Raw genomic sequence first — 16,279 nt, 5'->3', positions numbered from 1 at the left:
GGATACTTTTAGTCTTAGAAAGCCAAGGGGACCGATGAGTAGTAAAATTGACAGCTCTCCTCATTCATTTGACAAGGCTTTATTGAGTAGATGATACTTTGGAAATTCAAATATACATGGTAAAACAAGGTGAAGAGAGACGAAGGCCTACTAAGTTGAGGGGGCATGAGGGAGAGTAAGTTTAAATAAGTGCCTATAATCACATAATTTTTGTTGTGTGTTTTCATATAAAATTGTATTATCTATTTTTGAAAAGTGACTCCTATTAGCTCACCTAATATAAAATACATTAATTGAAATATGCCATGAAGATTCCCATTTCCCTCATCGTCTAACCCTCACCTCCTTCTCGTGTCACCAAAACCTTCTCCCGCCTGTGCGCTGCCCTTCCCTACCTCTCGACAAATCCCTGTGAGATTGAAAATATACAAGCTTGCACCTATGCTTCCCTTGACATTAATGGACTTTCACCTAAAGAACAGCCCCCCACATCATCTCCATTATGCATGTGTCGAGAAAGGACACGCGAGAGAGAGAGAGAGAGAGAGAGAGAGAGAGAGAGAGAGAGAGACCCCTATTTTGGATGCATGACCTCCACGTGGCCTACCTCCCTCTTCTCACTCCTCTACCTCTAAATCTCCTCAGACATCTTCTTGTCATCTCCATTAATGGGCCGTTTTTTAAATTTTCTTTTAGCTAATATCCCCTACTCACAAACATTTTATATATTATGAAGGGACCCACTTAAATAATAAGGTGAAAGATACACATTGCACATCAATATTTTGAAACAAAACAAAATGAAAACCAAGTAAACTAAAATGACACATAAAAAGTTCAAATAAAAGAATATTTCAATGATTTTTTCTTATAAGAAAATATCAGTTTAATAAGTATAAAAAAAAAAACAATCTAGTGAAATGTTTTTTTTTGGAAATCCTTACATATAAAGACCCTTTATTAATACCTCAGAGAATGTTTGAGAAAGACTTTTTGCCTAATTGACTAGATTTCTCCTTATATAGATGAAAATACTAGTAGAATATCCAAGGTGTTTGAACTACTTTTTAGTATATTTTATCGAGTTGTTTTCCCTTTACCATCCTTTAAACCAGCTAATCTTGATTTTCAACCAACTCAAAGATCAGCTCAAGCACATCTTTCTCGAACACTTACCTCATTGGATCAAAATCCAATGAGTATAAAGTTTAATGTTTTGTTCTCTAAAGTCTTTTTCGAGCATGCCAAAAACATAAATGCAGTTTTCGAGAATAGCTTTCTATTTACAAAACTTTTGAGTCCATAAGGGACACTTTTCTTGCCATGAAAATTGAACGACCTTCACCCTTTAGATTCTGGATACTAAGGCCTTTAGGAGGTCAAAAAATGATATGACAGCACTACCGAAAGAGGTTACATGTCCCTGTGGCTTTGTCCTTATCTAAACGTCATGCATGACAAAATTTATTATGTGGTAGAATCAAGAGGTCTACCACACGCGGCAGTGGGAAAGCATAGAATTTGTGTGAGGGAGGGGAGGGGAGGGGAGGAGAAGGTATTGTTGAGAAAAAATCCCGATTAGAATTTGAGCTTGCCTTTAAGAAAACCAAGAAATTTACACAAGTTTAAGTGTTATTACCGGAGAAAGCTCAAATTCTGACCTAAAAATCAAAAGAATTTCAAGTTTACCTTTTAGTTTCACCGGTTAGGGAGAATTGATTTTTCTAGCCGTGGAGGGAGGGAGAAGGAGAGGATCTTCTCTATACATTTTTAATGTCTCACATCATCACCAATATAAAGACACCTTTAAAAAACACTAAATGAAGAAAAAATCATATCGTATCTAATCAAATGGTGATAAAAAGACTAAAGTGCAAACAAAGATTTTATTACTTTCAATGCGATAGTGAAACTTTTGATGGTGCTAGATTTGCACATATTCTTCACCACTCCTCTATGGCCTTCTTAGGCCAATAAAAACATTACAATGTCTTATTTTTCCATAGTAAGTCCACCCATAATTTTTTTTCCATAAAAACAAATTTGATGAATTGATGTTATTGTAGAAACAATAAATAGGAAAAGATAAACATGCGATGAATAGTACTCACATTGTAGATCCCATCACTCTCAAGATCTCATTACTCTCAAGATCTCATTGTCTAGATCTCAAGCTTTAAAAGAAAGGTTTGCATTTCTTACTCTCGATAGCTTGCATTTCTTGCTCTCATTGCTTGCAAGGTTCTCTCTCTCTCTCTCGCGCGCGCGCACACACAGCACCCACATGAATGCATCTTTTGCATGCCATGTTTAGATATGTCTTATTCTTCTCTATTGTGAATTTTACGACAGGTACATAATAATGCAAATTCTTGTCTTGGGCATGGCTATGTTGTACAGCATAGTCAACGTGCATGGTGTTGTAAGAGAAACTAATTATGCTCATGGTATTACAAAAAAAGTAGGTATGTTATTAATCCTTGCATTTTACTCTCACTCACTCACTCACTCACACACATACACACACACACATACTAATACTATATGACCTATAGCACCACGAGTGCAATATTAGGAGGTTGGTGTGCGTGATTGATGTAATATAGCATTCAAGGCGATATTTCAATTATATGGTTGTTTTTAAGAGGCCATTATTCACGTATGAGATTATCAATGGATAAATTTGGTAATACCCACATAACCAAAGCTTAAAAAGAATACTAATTGTAACTTCACTTTGATTCGGAATTACCATTTGTTAACCTAGAGAGAGAGAGAGAGAGAGAGAGAGAGAGAGAGAGAGAGAGAGAGAGAGAGAGAGAGAGAGAGAGAGAGAGAGAGAGAGAGAGAGAGAGAGGAACATAATAGAAGTTATATTTTTCTTTTAATATGACTCATTTTTGTACACTACTACTACTACTACGTAAGAGTCATAGAGATCAGAGGAGGCCTTTTGCCGTGGAGCAAGGTTGAGAGCTTCAATCTATTGCAAAGACCACACCAAGTCCCAACTTCATTGAGATAATGGTTTTATGTATTCAGTATAAACTTCAGTGAGATTTTTCAAAAAAATAAGGATGTACCAATTTCCCTTTGTTCAATAGACTTCTCACTATACTCGTCTCTACTCATGCTTACTAGTGTGTGACGTGTGGGATGTTGTAGGTTTGTACCTACGTAAATTCATTCTTATACCGTAAAATGGTAATCTCTTTATGAAATGCTGGTTCTAAGGCGATGTAAGCATCTCTGCTCATACCTCGCTAAGACACACTGGTGGAACATTTGTGGTAATTGCTTGACAGTTTGGTAAGATAGGCTTGGTAAGGCCCACATATTAGCTAAGAATAGCCTGTGAATGGGTATAACAACACCTTATAAAAGCGGCTGACAGTAATTTTGGACGTTGTTAATAAAGACTTACAGGTGAATGACACAATCTTGTGATGGCTATCTTTGGCTCTGTATATGTATGATAACGGCTGGAGTGGTTGATTATTGCGATGTATAGGCTGAAACTACTTCACTCAATTTTCAAAGGCTCTTTAAAGTGTCCATGGTAAGGAGGACGACCCAATATGGACTCAACAACTCAATTTTGGCGTTGATCCAACAGGTCGTACAAATCAACAAAAGAACAACGCATGGAGGCCCTCTTGTTCCTCTAATTTTTCAAATTCCATTATAAAGAGTATAGATAATCAACTCTTGAATAATAGGAAAAATCTATTGTGTACCCTAGTGCTCAAGAAAAACCTAGGTTTAGTATAATCCCACCTATAAATTTTCTCAACCATATCTAATGAATCTTGGAGGGCCTTGCCACATGACATAAGGAAAGGGCTTGGAGGGAGGCGGAGGAGACCAAGGCAAAGAAAGAAACATAGTGGATTGGGTGTCAAGAAAAAGGTCTCTCTCTCTCTCTCTCCATTCATAGGAAGAAGGGCCACACATCTATAAGATTTAATTTGTACGTTAGGACACCCACAATGGTTGGAGGGCCACACAGATGTAAGATTTAATATTAGGACTCTCTCTTTCTCTCTCTCTCTCTCTCCATCCATAGGAAGGGCCACACACCTGTAAGATCTAATTTAAATGTTAGGACACCCACAACGATTGCAGGAGAAAACTTAGATTTAGTATAATCCCATCTAAATTTTGTGAGATTTATTTCTAATTGTGAATGGTTTTTATCAAGCAGGAAGAAGAGGCTTGTCAAGAAGAAGAACTTGATAGAAATATAGTGTAGTTGCAAAAATGTTCGGGTATGTTTAGGGTCATAGTGTGCATATTATGTTGTATTGGTTGGAGACCCATGTACAAAGGATATGCCAAAATCAACATGTATTCTTCTTGAGTTAATTCAAATCAATCTCTTAAGAGCATTTTTATAGTAAAAAGAAATCCAACAAAGGTTAGAGAACATAAACTAAGGTCTAGAGTATCTATAAAGTGCAAAGATGTTTAGTGCAAAAACCTTCAAATATAGTCAATTTGCTTCTAAAATGTTTGAAAAAAAGTATAGTAAAGTCAAATGCTTGAAAAATCCTCAATTTTTTGTAATTCCACCTATAAATTTTGAAAATTATCTCAAAATCATAAATTTGAACGTGAGGAAACCTACAAAGAATAGAGAATCTAAGTGTAAAAGCCCTCAAATATAATCAAGTTGTCCCAAAAATTTCTCATATGCAAGAGAAAGCACTATGTCTAAACTTGATCTAGTCTATAATTTATCTCTAAATTATAGATTTGAAGGTGAGGAAACCTACAAAGTATAGAGAAATTGAGTATAGAATCCTTCAAATATAATCAAGTTGTCCCTAAAGTCAAGTTTTCTAAGTTTTTAGGAGAAAGGACTATGTCTCAACTCGATTAAGTATACTCCCCATAAAAAATCTTGAGATTTACCTCAAAAAGTTTAATTTTCTTTTAAACACTTGAGAAAACTGAGATATAGTGCAATCCCACATACACATTTTGAGATTCACCTTTGAATTCCAAGTCAACCCAAAGACGAGAGCACTGACAAAGCCTAAAGAAATCTAGCGTAAAAACCTTCAAAAATTGCGGAGAACTATTAGAGTTCCCTCACGTCATCCACCTTTGCCATTTTTTGAGGTCTGCTCCTACCTTGTGCTTGCACATCTTCTGCCTTGAATTTGTTGGATTGAACTTTCCAAATTGCATCAACTCTCAATTTTGTCAATTCTCAATTTCATAGATGTCGATGTTGATTTATTATTTTTGTTTCTTGATTGTGGATTGTGTCAATTTTGCTTTGATAATTGTTGACTCTAAAACCAATGCTTATTCTCCCCCCCCCTCTCTCTCTCTAATGCCGGTATGAAAGCCCTCTCTCTCTCTCTCTCTCTCTCATAGACACACACTCACTCACTCACATAGGCTATAGTGAATGGTGCTCTCTCCCTCACTCACTCATGCATTCTCTCTCTCTCTCTCTCTCTCTCTCTCTTAGACACACACACACACACACACACACACACATAATGCGTGCAAGACATCCATAGCAAATTGTTGGACTTCTATCACTAAATTTTTGAGCTCAATGTACCTCATTAATGCAATGCAAACGTGAAAATCCTTCGTGTAATGCACCAACACCTCGGGGAATGGCACATTGACTTTGTCTCTTATATTCACACACATCGAGAAAAGGGATTTCTCTCTCTCTCTCTCTCTCACACACACACACACACACACAAATACATGCATCTAGCTTTTGAACTTCAAGCATTGAGGTCAAAGATCGTTTACCACATAGAAGATTCATACAAACCTTCGAAGGGAGGTTTATTGAGCAACACAAACAGGAAAATTCTTTATGGCCTTCAAAACTTTTAAAAAGGGCACCCTTCAAATGATTTTAAAAAATAAAAATAGTGAGCGGTTGGCCTTGAAATTGAGGACTGGAGTGAAATGGCCTTCCAAAAACTATAGGCTTAAGTATGATAAATTTAGATAGAGTACTAAGGTCTTTTTTACTTTCAAATGTCAAGAGTCCCTCGTAAGTCTTTTCATTTTCTATTATCCTAATAGTTACCCTTTACTTTTGCATTTTCAATTAAATGTTTTTTAAAGGTTCTCTTTGGAATGAAGCAGAATGTGACACATGGAGGGTCTCTCCTTCCTTGAATATTTTAAGCTGCTTCATATATAGTAAGTAATAGATGCAAGAGGACCCTACAAAAAATTATACAAATGCGTGGTGTGAAATATTTTCATGCAGGTGAGAAAAACTTGTCCGTTGCATTGTGGAATAATTCTACAGATCTATTGGAAATGGTATGGAATAGCACATTCATTCGAGGGGTAAAAGATGGAACTTTGAATCCCAATTTCTATTCAGCCTACTCGATGCAAGATGCAGCATGGTGTAAGGAAATTTCAAAAGTGTGGGAGAAAGTATATGTGAATGATAGTGCCCCAAAAGCTTTGCGAGAATATGCAAAAAATTCTACAAGATCGTACTTAGAATGTGCAAAGGGGTTATGGGAAGCCTTTACAGTTAATAAAGGTGCAACCATCATAGGGAGTGCTGCTACAAGCTATGCCAACATTGTAAACTCTTCAACCATAAATTATGGATCTCCCTACATCGTGATTGCTACTTACGCTTGCAATAAGTTATGGGACAACATCACTGCAGACCTTACCCCCGTCATGAATTCCTCCAATCCATATGCTCTTTGGGTCTACCAGAACACCGGTAGCTCTAGTAGCCAAGCTGCTTTTATAGATGAGTGGGCCCCTAAATGGTATGATTGGAACCTCTCCATTGCTATATTTCGCCAAGCCATGGGTGGAGAAATTGGACTCTTCAACTTGGTCCACTCCTAGTTAGCACAACCCCGTATAACCTCGTGCTACCTCACACAATAAGAGAGCCTTGAACATACATCAATATAGCATGCACACAAATCTTTATGAGCCTTTAAGAACAGACTACAATGTTTCTTTTTCTTTCCAATAGAATTCCATAGTAATTACATCCCCTAAAATCCTAAAATTTATGCAGCTGTAATCATGCTTCCTTTATTTTTAATATTCAAAATCTTGCCTTTATGTCAAAAACAGAAACACTAGTACTTGAAAAAAAGATTGATTGTCCTACCTATGATAGTCACTACTAACATCAAAAAGTTAAAATGGAAAAGGACCCTTTTTAGTAGCTTGCTCTTCGTTAACACTACAACCTCCCCTACGAGTCTAATTTCTCCAACCATGGCTTGGTGAAATATGGAAATGGAGAGGTTCCAATAATACCATTTAGGGGCCCACTCATCTATAAAAACAGCTACCTTTGTTGTTGTAGACCCAAAGAGCATATGGACTGAAAGAATTTATAACCATGGGGTTAATAGAGCTACCTTTGTTGTTGTAGACCCAAAGAGCATATGGACTGAAAGAATTTATAACCATGGGGTTGAGGTCTGCAGTGATTATGTCCTATAGCTTATTGCAATAAGTACACTCTTGCAAATTTTTTTGCATATTCTTGCAACGCTTCTAGGGAAGAGCCACGGTTGTAAGGGTCACTTGGAAGTACAAGAGTGCACTAGTGTTTCAAGTGAAGGATAAGCCCCTGGACTAAAATGTTGCTCTAGAAATGTGATGGTGGTGAATACGGTGCAGTAAAATGCAAGAAAAAGTTGTAAGGGCCCTCTCTAATGTATTCTTTATTGATTAGCCATGTGCAAAGGATATGCATGCCTCTTTGTAGTTTTTTGCATTTTAAGCAATTCAAGCTCAATTGAGCACTTTAAAAAATAAAATAATATATAACACAGATCATAGGCTCATCATGTCGTACTTAATTAGGAAAAGGTCCCTCTATTTCATTTTTTAGTCTTTAACCAAGAGGGTCTTTACACCTACCATCGGCCAAGACTGTGAAGATGGTGGCAGATATTATGATCATGCCATTTGGCCTACCCAGTTGATCTAGCAATCATTTTATGTAGAAACAACTTAATCTGCAACTTCATCAAATGGTCGTAGCTGTTGGCCTTCTAGGGATTTCATGGGATGCAAACTGCTGTTCTCTTAGAGACGCTCCTATCGTGCTAGTTCTTGCACCCACACAAGAGCCTGCGGTTCAGATACATAAGGAAGCAATCAAATTTTGTACATCATCAAAAATCAAGAATACATGTATACACTAAAGGGTCCACAAATTAGAGATCACTGATTTTTGGGAGACATATACTCAATGTGCAAACGGATTCTTTCAAGAATGTGGTACAAGGCCTTAAATATTTTTTTTTATCAGTAACAATTTCCTATCATAGTTCTATTTTGAGTTTGTGAGTTGTAAGTTGTTGTCTAAATAAATCTATACGCGTTATAAACAATCCACATGATCAAAAGTGGTAAGACCTCCGATTTATCTATTCAATTGAAATTCTTGTTGTTCCCACCCTGATTGTTTTTCGTGGGAAGTACACACACACTGATGTTATTGTCGGGCGGAGAGGGGGGGCGGGCTTCTACTCATTGTTTCAGGTCGCTTGTTGAATTCTTTCATGGTTTGTACTTAAAACATTATCAATGGTTTGGACTTGAGGGGGGGATTTCTACGATCAAGCCTTGTGTTGTCTTACCCATAGGAGCACACTATGTAAAAGGTGTTCTACATGGTAAAGGGGTGGCTATTATTGGCCCACACTCCTTATATATGTAATTGGTCATCGATCACTGATATAGCGTGTTGTTCTTTTGTGTTGACTCTCCCTACTCTCTCCCTCTCTCTCTCTCCCCCGTAGATTGTTCTTTTCTTGCATGCCATCTCCATCTCCCATGGCTCCTCACAAGATGCACTTGCCATGGCCAAAGTTCTCTCCAACATCAACAAAGGGTATGCAAGGCAAAATGACAATAAGAAAAATGGCATTTTTAAGGTGACCTTGCAAATCCCCATAGTGAGAAAAATTAGAAGGGTGTAACGACATATCAAAATAAAGATAAGGTCATGGCTATGTGCGATGAATTTTGGAGACAAAGTTTGAAAAATAAAACCAACAATGTGTATGATACAATGTTGACCGCTTGACGTGAGACCAAAACAACTAGAAAGACTTGATTTGTATATGTTCTTTTTATGGTAATGATATTTGTAGTAGAGCTTGGTACAAACTTTGTGGCATTCCAAAAACTTTGTTCTATCGTTACCGTGAACAATTTGAAAATGGGGTTCGATGCTCAATGTAATGATGGTGCTATAAGAAAATGAAGAGACCATAAAAAAATGGGAAGGGCATTGATGTAATCTTTTGTAGACAAAAACTCAAAGAGAATGCCACATAGGAGTAGAACTATGGAAGGAGGTACGAAGGAAACCGTGCTTGCAATACCACACACGTACAAGCAAATATATATTTTAAATGATGCCAATAAATCTCTCAATAGTATGAGTCTCAAGCCATGGTCTAGCACTATAGTCAGTAGAATTTGGAATACAGAGTTTGCTAATGTGACCTTGTTAGAAACAAGTGAATTTTCCAAATATGTTGTGTGTAGTCGGATAAAGTCTCAACTCGATTGAACAAAGAATGATGAGTTGATTGCATGTTTGAAGGATGAATGTAGAATTCAAATGATGCAACAATAAGTTCTTGCAATTGCAAAAAGATAAGTATTTATGCATTATACATGATAAAACAAAAGAAGACAACAATACCTAGATTGTGAGTGAACTCAAAAGACTATGTGAATGAATATCAATTGTAAGTATCATTAACATATATGATAACACATGGACATGGTCATGGGATGTATGGTCATTTCTCACTTAATGATCCATGACCTTCAGATCCTAATGCTACAATTGGTTCCCTTGCATTATGCTTACAAAATTTGAAAAGAACAGAAAACCATGGACTAGGAAATTTATGACATGATGGTATGCCACGCAGTAGTTTCAAGCCCATTTCTATACCACCAAAATACAATGATGAAAGAGCATGAGAGGAATGCATCATCAATAACACTATTGTTGGCTATTGAAGGATGTAATGAAGACATTGCTAGCTTGCAACCAGCCTCCTGTCAATGTGTTGTGGATACTATGTCCACTCCAGCATTTAAAAACTTATCTGAGAATCTTTTGATACAGCTAGATAATTGTGCAGTAGAGAATAAGAATCGATATTTATTTGCATACTTTTCCTTGATAGTAGCAAAAGGTGTTTTCAAAACCATGTATTTGGGAATCTTAATGGTTGGTCATACACACAAGGACATAGATGCAATTTTTAGTAGGTTCTTAGAGAGATTGCAAACATGAATGGCATTCACTTTTCCACATGTAATGGAGCATTTCTAAAAATTTGAAAGCTCAACTCCAACACCGTTTTTGATGACACAAGTTCTTGACTTTAAATCATTTGTTAAAGGGGACCATTAGGAAGAGAATGGGGTCTAGGAGGGCCTCTTTATTTGGAAGTATAAGGAAGTCAAACCTTTACTATTAAAAAAGTAATCAAAGGACAACTTTTGAATTCAAACAGGCAAAACGGCTAGTTTACTTTGAATTCAAAGTTTCTCCCCAAAGTAAAATTTAAAATCTAGCGGGTGAAACCATATCATGTAGCATATCTATGGGAAGAGCTCAATATCTAGATTGCAGATCTATGCTCTCCGCTCAAATCGGAGATCATATGTAGAAGTTATGGAAGGCCAAAAATCATAAAAGTGTCCCACCTCCTGTTTCGGGGGGGGGGGGGGAGTGCATCCTTTGACCACTCTTACACATCTCTTACACACCCACCATTCTTGCACACATGGCACACACCTATTTGTCAAAATGTTAATCACCTCCATAAGCTCATGAAAAATAAAGAGGCCCTCCTACACCCCATCCTCTTCCTAATGCATGTGTGATGGACATGATGCTCTAGTTGGACACTCTTAAACATTTCAATTTATTTTCTATATGCAAGGTGAAATCCCACTATTGTAGTACAAAATTCACCCCAAACCACCTGATTGGATGCTAAGGGAGTCAAGGATTAAGTTGTGGAAAAAATATCCTCAAGTGAAACAAAAAATTCCGATACACTATCTAGATGTGGTACCCATAGCAGACTATGTGAGGGATAGTCCACTGGTTATTCAAGGGATTAAGACATATCTTGACTTTTGGAAAAGATATTTTGTCTTAAATGGAAAGGGCCATGATTCCACAAAATACATGGAGCCAGTTCTTTTTTATTGGCAAAACATAATTAGTGAGTTTGAATAACCAAGCATGAAATACAATGGTGAATATACATCAATTTGGACAAAGACTACAGGGAGTCATCGAATGAAATAGATAGAGGAGGACATAGATGAGTTTCAAGGATATGAAGAATTGAATGATCACTATATTGGTCCTCAAAGTGCGAGGCCAAAGAAAAATTTGAAGCATCAAATTGATGTAAGGAAAGGGATTTTTTTTATTGTGAGACCCGCAGATCTAGAATACTCGATATGTAGAGTCAGACGTTGATGTGGACAACTCATAGCTATAAGAAAGTCTTCATTCAATATTGAGTACAAAAACATCAAAAAAGAAATTTCTCAATCCAAAAACAATATGAGGAATGTTGGAAAAAGAATTGGTGCTACAATATTTTTGACCCTAAGCATTGGAAGAGTGTTGATGGAGTTGTGTGGTCATGGACTCCAAGGGGTGGAAGACTTGCAAAAGAGATTAGCATCCCACTGAATGTTGTGGAGAAGGCACACACTAGCTTAATAGGAGAAAATGAATAGAATTTCATAATCATATCTTGGTGGTTTTTATAGTTTTTCCTACCTATGTATGATTTTATGAGGTGTTTATTGTCACCAATATGAAAATAAATTTTTAATGAGGAAAACGGTGTTTCTCAACTCCACCATTTTCTTGAGAATCTATCTCTTTGTCAAATGTAGTGCAAGGAACGAACAAAAAAACTTATTTTTAACAGTCCCACATTAAACAAAATTTTTCCAAATCAAACGGGAAATAGGACTACATAGGCATTGAAATCAGTCCCAACGTTGTGAGATTTTCCCATTTCTTCTAAAATAGTGTTGTTTCTTCATGTCACAGGATTGTAACTTTTTTATGTCTTTTATTAGCACAAATACACGTCCTTTGATTACCTCTTACTCAAGAGATGGGTTTGTGAGTTGTTTAAGTGTTTGTGTGGCCAATCATAAGGATTATCTGCGTGCTTTATTAGAGGTAGATTAAAAACTCATCGACAAGCTTTGTTGAAAAAGAGGCACAAAATGAGGAGAGCCATGGCATCTTCTTATTAAGATATATCACGCTTGATCATTATTTAATGTAAGTGTTTCTTGCCAATATGGATGTATTTTGGTCAAGAATTTTATGTTTGTTTTGGTTAGATGTAGATCAATGGTAGTTTTATGATTTGTAAAATTCTTTATGCCAAAGGTCCAAATGTCTAAGGAGTTGCAAAGTAAGTTCAATAACAAGATGGATGTTCTCTCCTCAGAGGATTTGAAATAAGAGGAAAAATAAATTTATAATTGGTGAAATGAATTTGAAATACAGAGTTCATGGTGGAAAGGTTTTTATCTTGCATTATGTTTTATTGCCTTTATATGTTTCTAGTTTCTAAATAAGATTAAGTCCTATGCGCACCAATTTTGAACATAGTAGATCCCTATCTTGGAAAAGAGTGGTATGATAAAGTGATGAGATAAAAATGCAGTCAAGACATCTAAAATACTCTAGAAAAGATAAATCTCATAGCTTTTCCCAATGCAAAGATAGAGAATAGGATTTTATGGTTATCTTTGTTGGAAGCTTTTAAACAAAAATTAAAAAATCTTTAGGAATTTCTATCAAATAATGCTAGGTAAAGGAAGGACGGAAGATGTGTCCATGGGTGGCAGACTTAGTTTTCTTATAGCTATGTTTTAAAGGTGCCTTGCATTCTACTTTGTCACAATGGTATGTAATGTATTCATTGATAAGCTATTGACTTAGATTTGGCTTCTTTGTTTGAGTCTATTGTTGGGAAAGACACATTACTTAAAACATAAAAATGTTTTTTTGTTTGATTTGGATATTTGGATGTTGGTAGGGATCATTAGGAGGATGATGTTATAGTTAATTATATGTGACAAGACTTGGGCTTAAATAATGATATTCATTCTCTTCTTTACATTGTTGAGGCCTGACTCACACAAATACCAAAATCTATCCAATGTTGCAATACTTTAATTTTCAAGAAATGTTTTTCTCATTGTTTATTTGAAATCTCTTTCGGTATCCTTTTGTTTCTTAAAAAATCTATGATTTCCTACACTACACGGAATTCTTACACTCTCTCTCTCTCTCTCTCTCTCTCTCTCTCTCTCTCGGTTTTTCCATTTGATCAATAAATTTTACGCGGTGTATGGTAAGATTCCTTTTTGCACGGATTCGACCATTGTATAGTACAATAATGTAAGTGACTTGATTCATTTCCCAAGGAAGAGATATTTGGTTCCATATCATTTTTTTCTAATTTTGCAATGGTTTTGAGTTTAAGCTTTGCTTAAACCTAGTGAGTAATAGTGAGTAAGAAATTGACTCTAGATTTGTTCATGACCAAACTCTCACTTTTGTGTGCAATAATACCCTTATGCAGGAAGAAGATCCTTGGGTACTCGTTTTGTGTACATTGTGTTTTCATAGGTCTTTGGGAAAAAAATAGTAACCCCAGATTCTTTGTTGCATGCTTGCACCATTTTTACATACATGGCACTACAAGGGTCTCTTCACATATAAACACAAATGAATTTGGTATTCTCTTTTTGGGGCATTGATATGAGCTCTTTTTTATGATAGAGATTTTTCAACGCTCCATCGATATCAGTGTCACAAATAAAACATTGTTATAGGTATCGATATAAGCATTGATATGTGTGTCTCTATGTAAATATATTGACATAGATACAATGCTTATGTCGATTGCAATATTGATGTTGCATTACCATATCTAACATCACCTAGATCGATGCTTGGTCCTACCAGCCAATTAACCACTATGAATAGATTTTTAACATAAATGAAATTAGTGAGAAAAGTTCAAAATTTTTTACTCAAAATCTCAAAATCTCCATGAGCTTAGTAAGACCGTGGCTTATGTCATAACTTTGCTTTAACGCGATAGGCACCGGATTCATCATTGCCCATTTTTTTAAATTATTGAAAGAAACAAAAAATTAAAGTAAGCAATTACAATTGATGAAATGTTAACCATAAATGCGCAGCAATTGTACTTATAGAATCACCCTCAAAGCTTGCCCATTTGTCATTGCCCAAGTGGTGCAAACTCCCCAACTCCATTTGCATCTTTGATGCTTGTTTTTGTTGTTTTTACTTCTTGATACTTTTGCTTAATTATTTATTTCCTTAATCCTTCCAATCTAGCTAGGATGGCTTGGGTGTGGAGATATTTTATGCTTCATATACCTCTAAGTGATTTTGCTTCAAATAGTCACGCATCCATATGTGCATCCATTTAATGATGCTCCACACTCTCCACATAATAATCATGATGATTACCTTTTCTTGAGCTTGGATGGTATTTTCCATTCTTTATGAGGTGGTAATATAATATATATGAGCAAAAGTTGTGCATGGTAGTATTCACCTTTCCTCCATTTTCATATGTCCAAATTGCATTGGTGATAGCGTCTATGATGTAAGAGGTCCACCCACGTGCCTTGGAAATACCAAGGAGTCTTTGTGGGAGTCTTTGGAGGGGTGAGTGTAAGAGTGGCAAGCAATGTGAGGCGAGGCAAGTACTATGGTGTGAAGATAGGAGTGACTTATTGTCGGGAAAGAGTCATAGTAGATTGTGATTGTGTAGAATGTGTGGGAACACCAAATGACGGGCCAAGAATGGGTGCTCAATGGTTGTGAGAACAGGTGTGGAAGCATTGGTGGAACCACCACCAAAACATGCACCTCCTCCACCATTGAAGCGTTGAGCCCCCATAGTCTCACACGAGTGCCTAGTGAGGAGAAATGAGTGCTATGATCGCTTTGAACATGTAGAGTGTGAACGCAGTGGTTGGTGTGAAGTGCCAACACTACGACGGTAAGATAAAGGGGATATTTGAAGTATGGTGCCAACATCATGTAATGACGTTGGGAATGGAAATTGTGATGGGCCAATGCTTGAGGCAAGGCAGAGTGAATGTCCCAATACCATATCCTCTATGTGGATGAAAAATATGCTAAAAAATCCTCCATGCCCCTTGACCCTACCCCCCCATGTCTGAATGTGTGAATAGTGGAAAATGTAGAAAAAGAGGAAGAAATAAAAAGAAAGTGCTTACATAATAAACAAGTAAAAGTTAAAAACTATTTTACTGGCTCTATTCCACATTTTATATTATTGAATGTAATCTCACGAGATTCCATTTTGGCAATCTAGAGAGAGAGACAAAGAGAGAGAGAGAGAGAGAGAGAGAGAGAGAGAGAGAGAGAGAGAGAGAGAGAGAGAGAGAGAGAGAGAGAGAGAGAGAGCAATTCAACACACACACCCCTCCATGCACATCAAGAGCGTGCTACTCATTTGTAGCTCAACACAAATGCATGCACATCATTGCTTCATCTTCATGTTGAGGTGGAGCTTCTACTCACCTTGTTCAAATGATTGAATGATGCATCTAGTTCTCTCAGTGAAGGTAGATGGAACAACCATACAGGAATTGAGATAGAGAGCTGGTTGTGAGCGAAAAAAAATGCGAAGGAGCCCCTAGTGATCAGCAAGGGTGGGTGGATTGTGCCCGCAAGATTATTCTGATGAAGCTTCAACACCATCAACCTATTGCAATTGGCAACCTGGGGGGTATTGAGCTAGAGAGGAGATTAGAAGAAAGATCAAGCGTGCCAAGGCAAGCGAGGGAACCCAATGTGGCCAAGATGGAGCAACGTAGCTAGAAATTAAGTAGTGTTTCACGGTGTTCCCATGCCCTCTCAGTGCATCCGTTGCGTGAGCTCATTTGTCTCTGTGCAATGCCCCCACCCCCTCATCATCCTTTGGCCCTACCTTGCATTCAAAAAAGACTCCTGTGGGCCTCGTGCCGTTGCTATTCTAGCTCCTCAAATTTCACAGGAGGGACATGGTCCCCATTGACTGGCAGGTGTCCTCCATCTGCTTGAGACACAACCCCCATTTGTTGGAAGGTGTCCCTCATCATCTCTGGATTAGGGAATGCTCACACATAGCCTGCAGACAATTGCCCCAAGCCTCCC

At 37.1% G+C, this 16,279-nt stretch overlaps 1 protein-coding gene across 3 annotated transcripts; it reads left to right on the top strand.

Moving 5' to 3' along the window:
• Nucleotides 1-2,217: 2,217 nt before the first annotated feature.
• LOC147421007 (uncharacterized) lies at nt 2,218-7,713 on the top strand. 3 transcript variants are annotated; one of them, XM_086504731.1, is made up of 2 exons: nt 2,218-2,465; nt 6,254-7,713. In XM_086504731.1, the coding sequence occupies exons 1-2, from the start codon at nt 2,363-2,365 to the stop codon at nt 6,862-6,864; spliced, it is 714 nt and encodes a 237-aa protein (XP_086360857.1). In that variant the 5' UTR covers nt 2,218-2,362; the 3' UTR covers nt 6,865-7,713. The 3 variants fall into 3 exon arrangements, with proteins under 3 accessions (XP_086360857.1, XP_086360858.1, XP_086360859.1); XM_086504732.1 differs by having other exon boundaries at nt 2,220-2,352; nt 6,254-6,989; XM_086504733.1 differs by having other exon boundaries at nt 2,224-2,241; nt 6,254-6,989.
• Nucleotides 7,714-16,279: the final 8,566 nt, after the last annotated feature.

Source organism: Adiantum capillus-veneris, chromosome 28 (genome assembly GCF_014529385.1).
Source record: "Adiantum capillus-veneris isolate H3 chromosome 28, ASM1452938v2, whole genome shotgun sequence".
NCBI classification, from domain to species: Eukaryota; Viridiplantae; Streptophyta; class Polypodiopsida; order Polypodiales; family Pteridaceae; genus Adiantum; species Adiantum capillus-veneris.
Note: the sequence above shows the minus strand (reverse complement) of the source record. Positions and strands in the feature narration are given on the sequence as shown.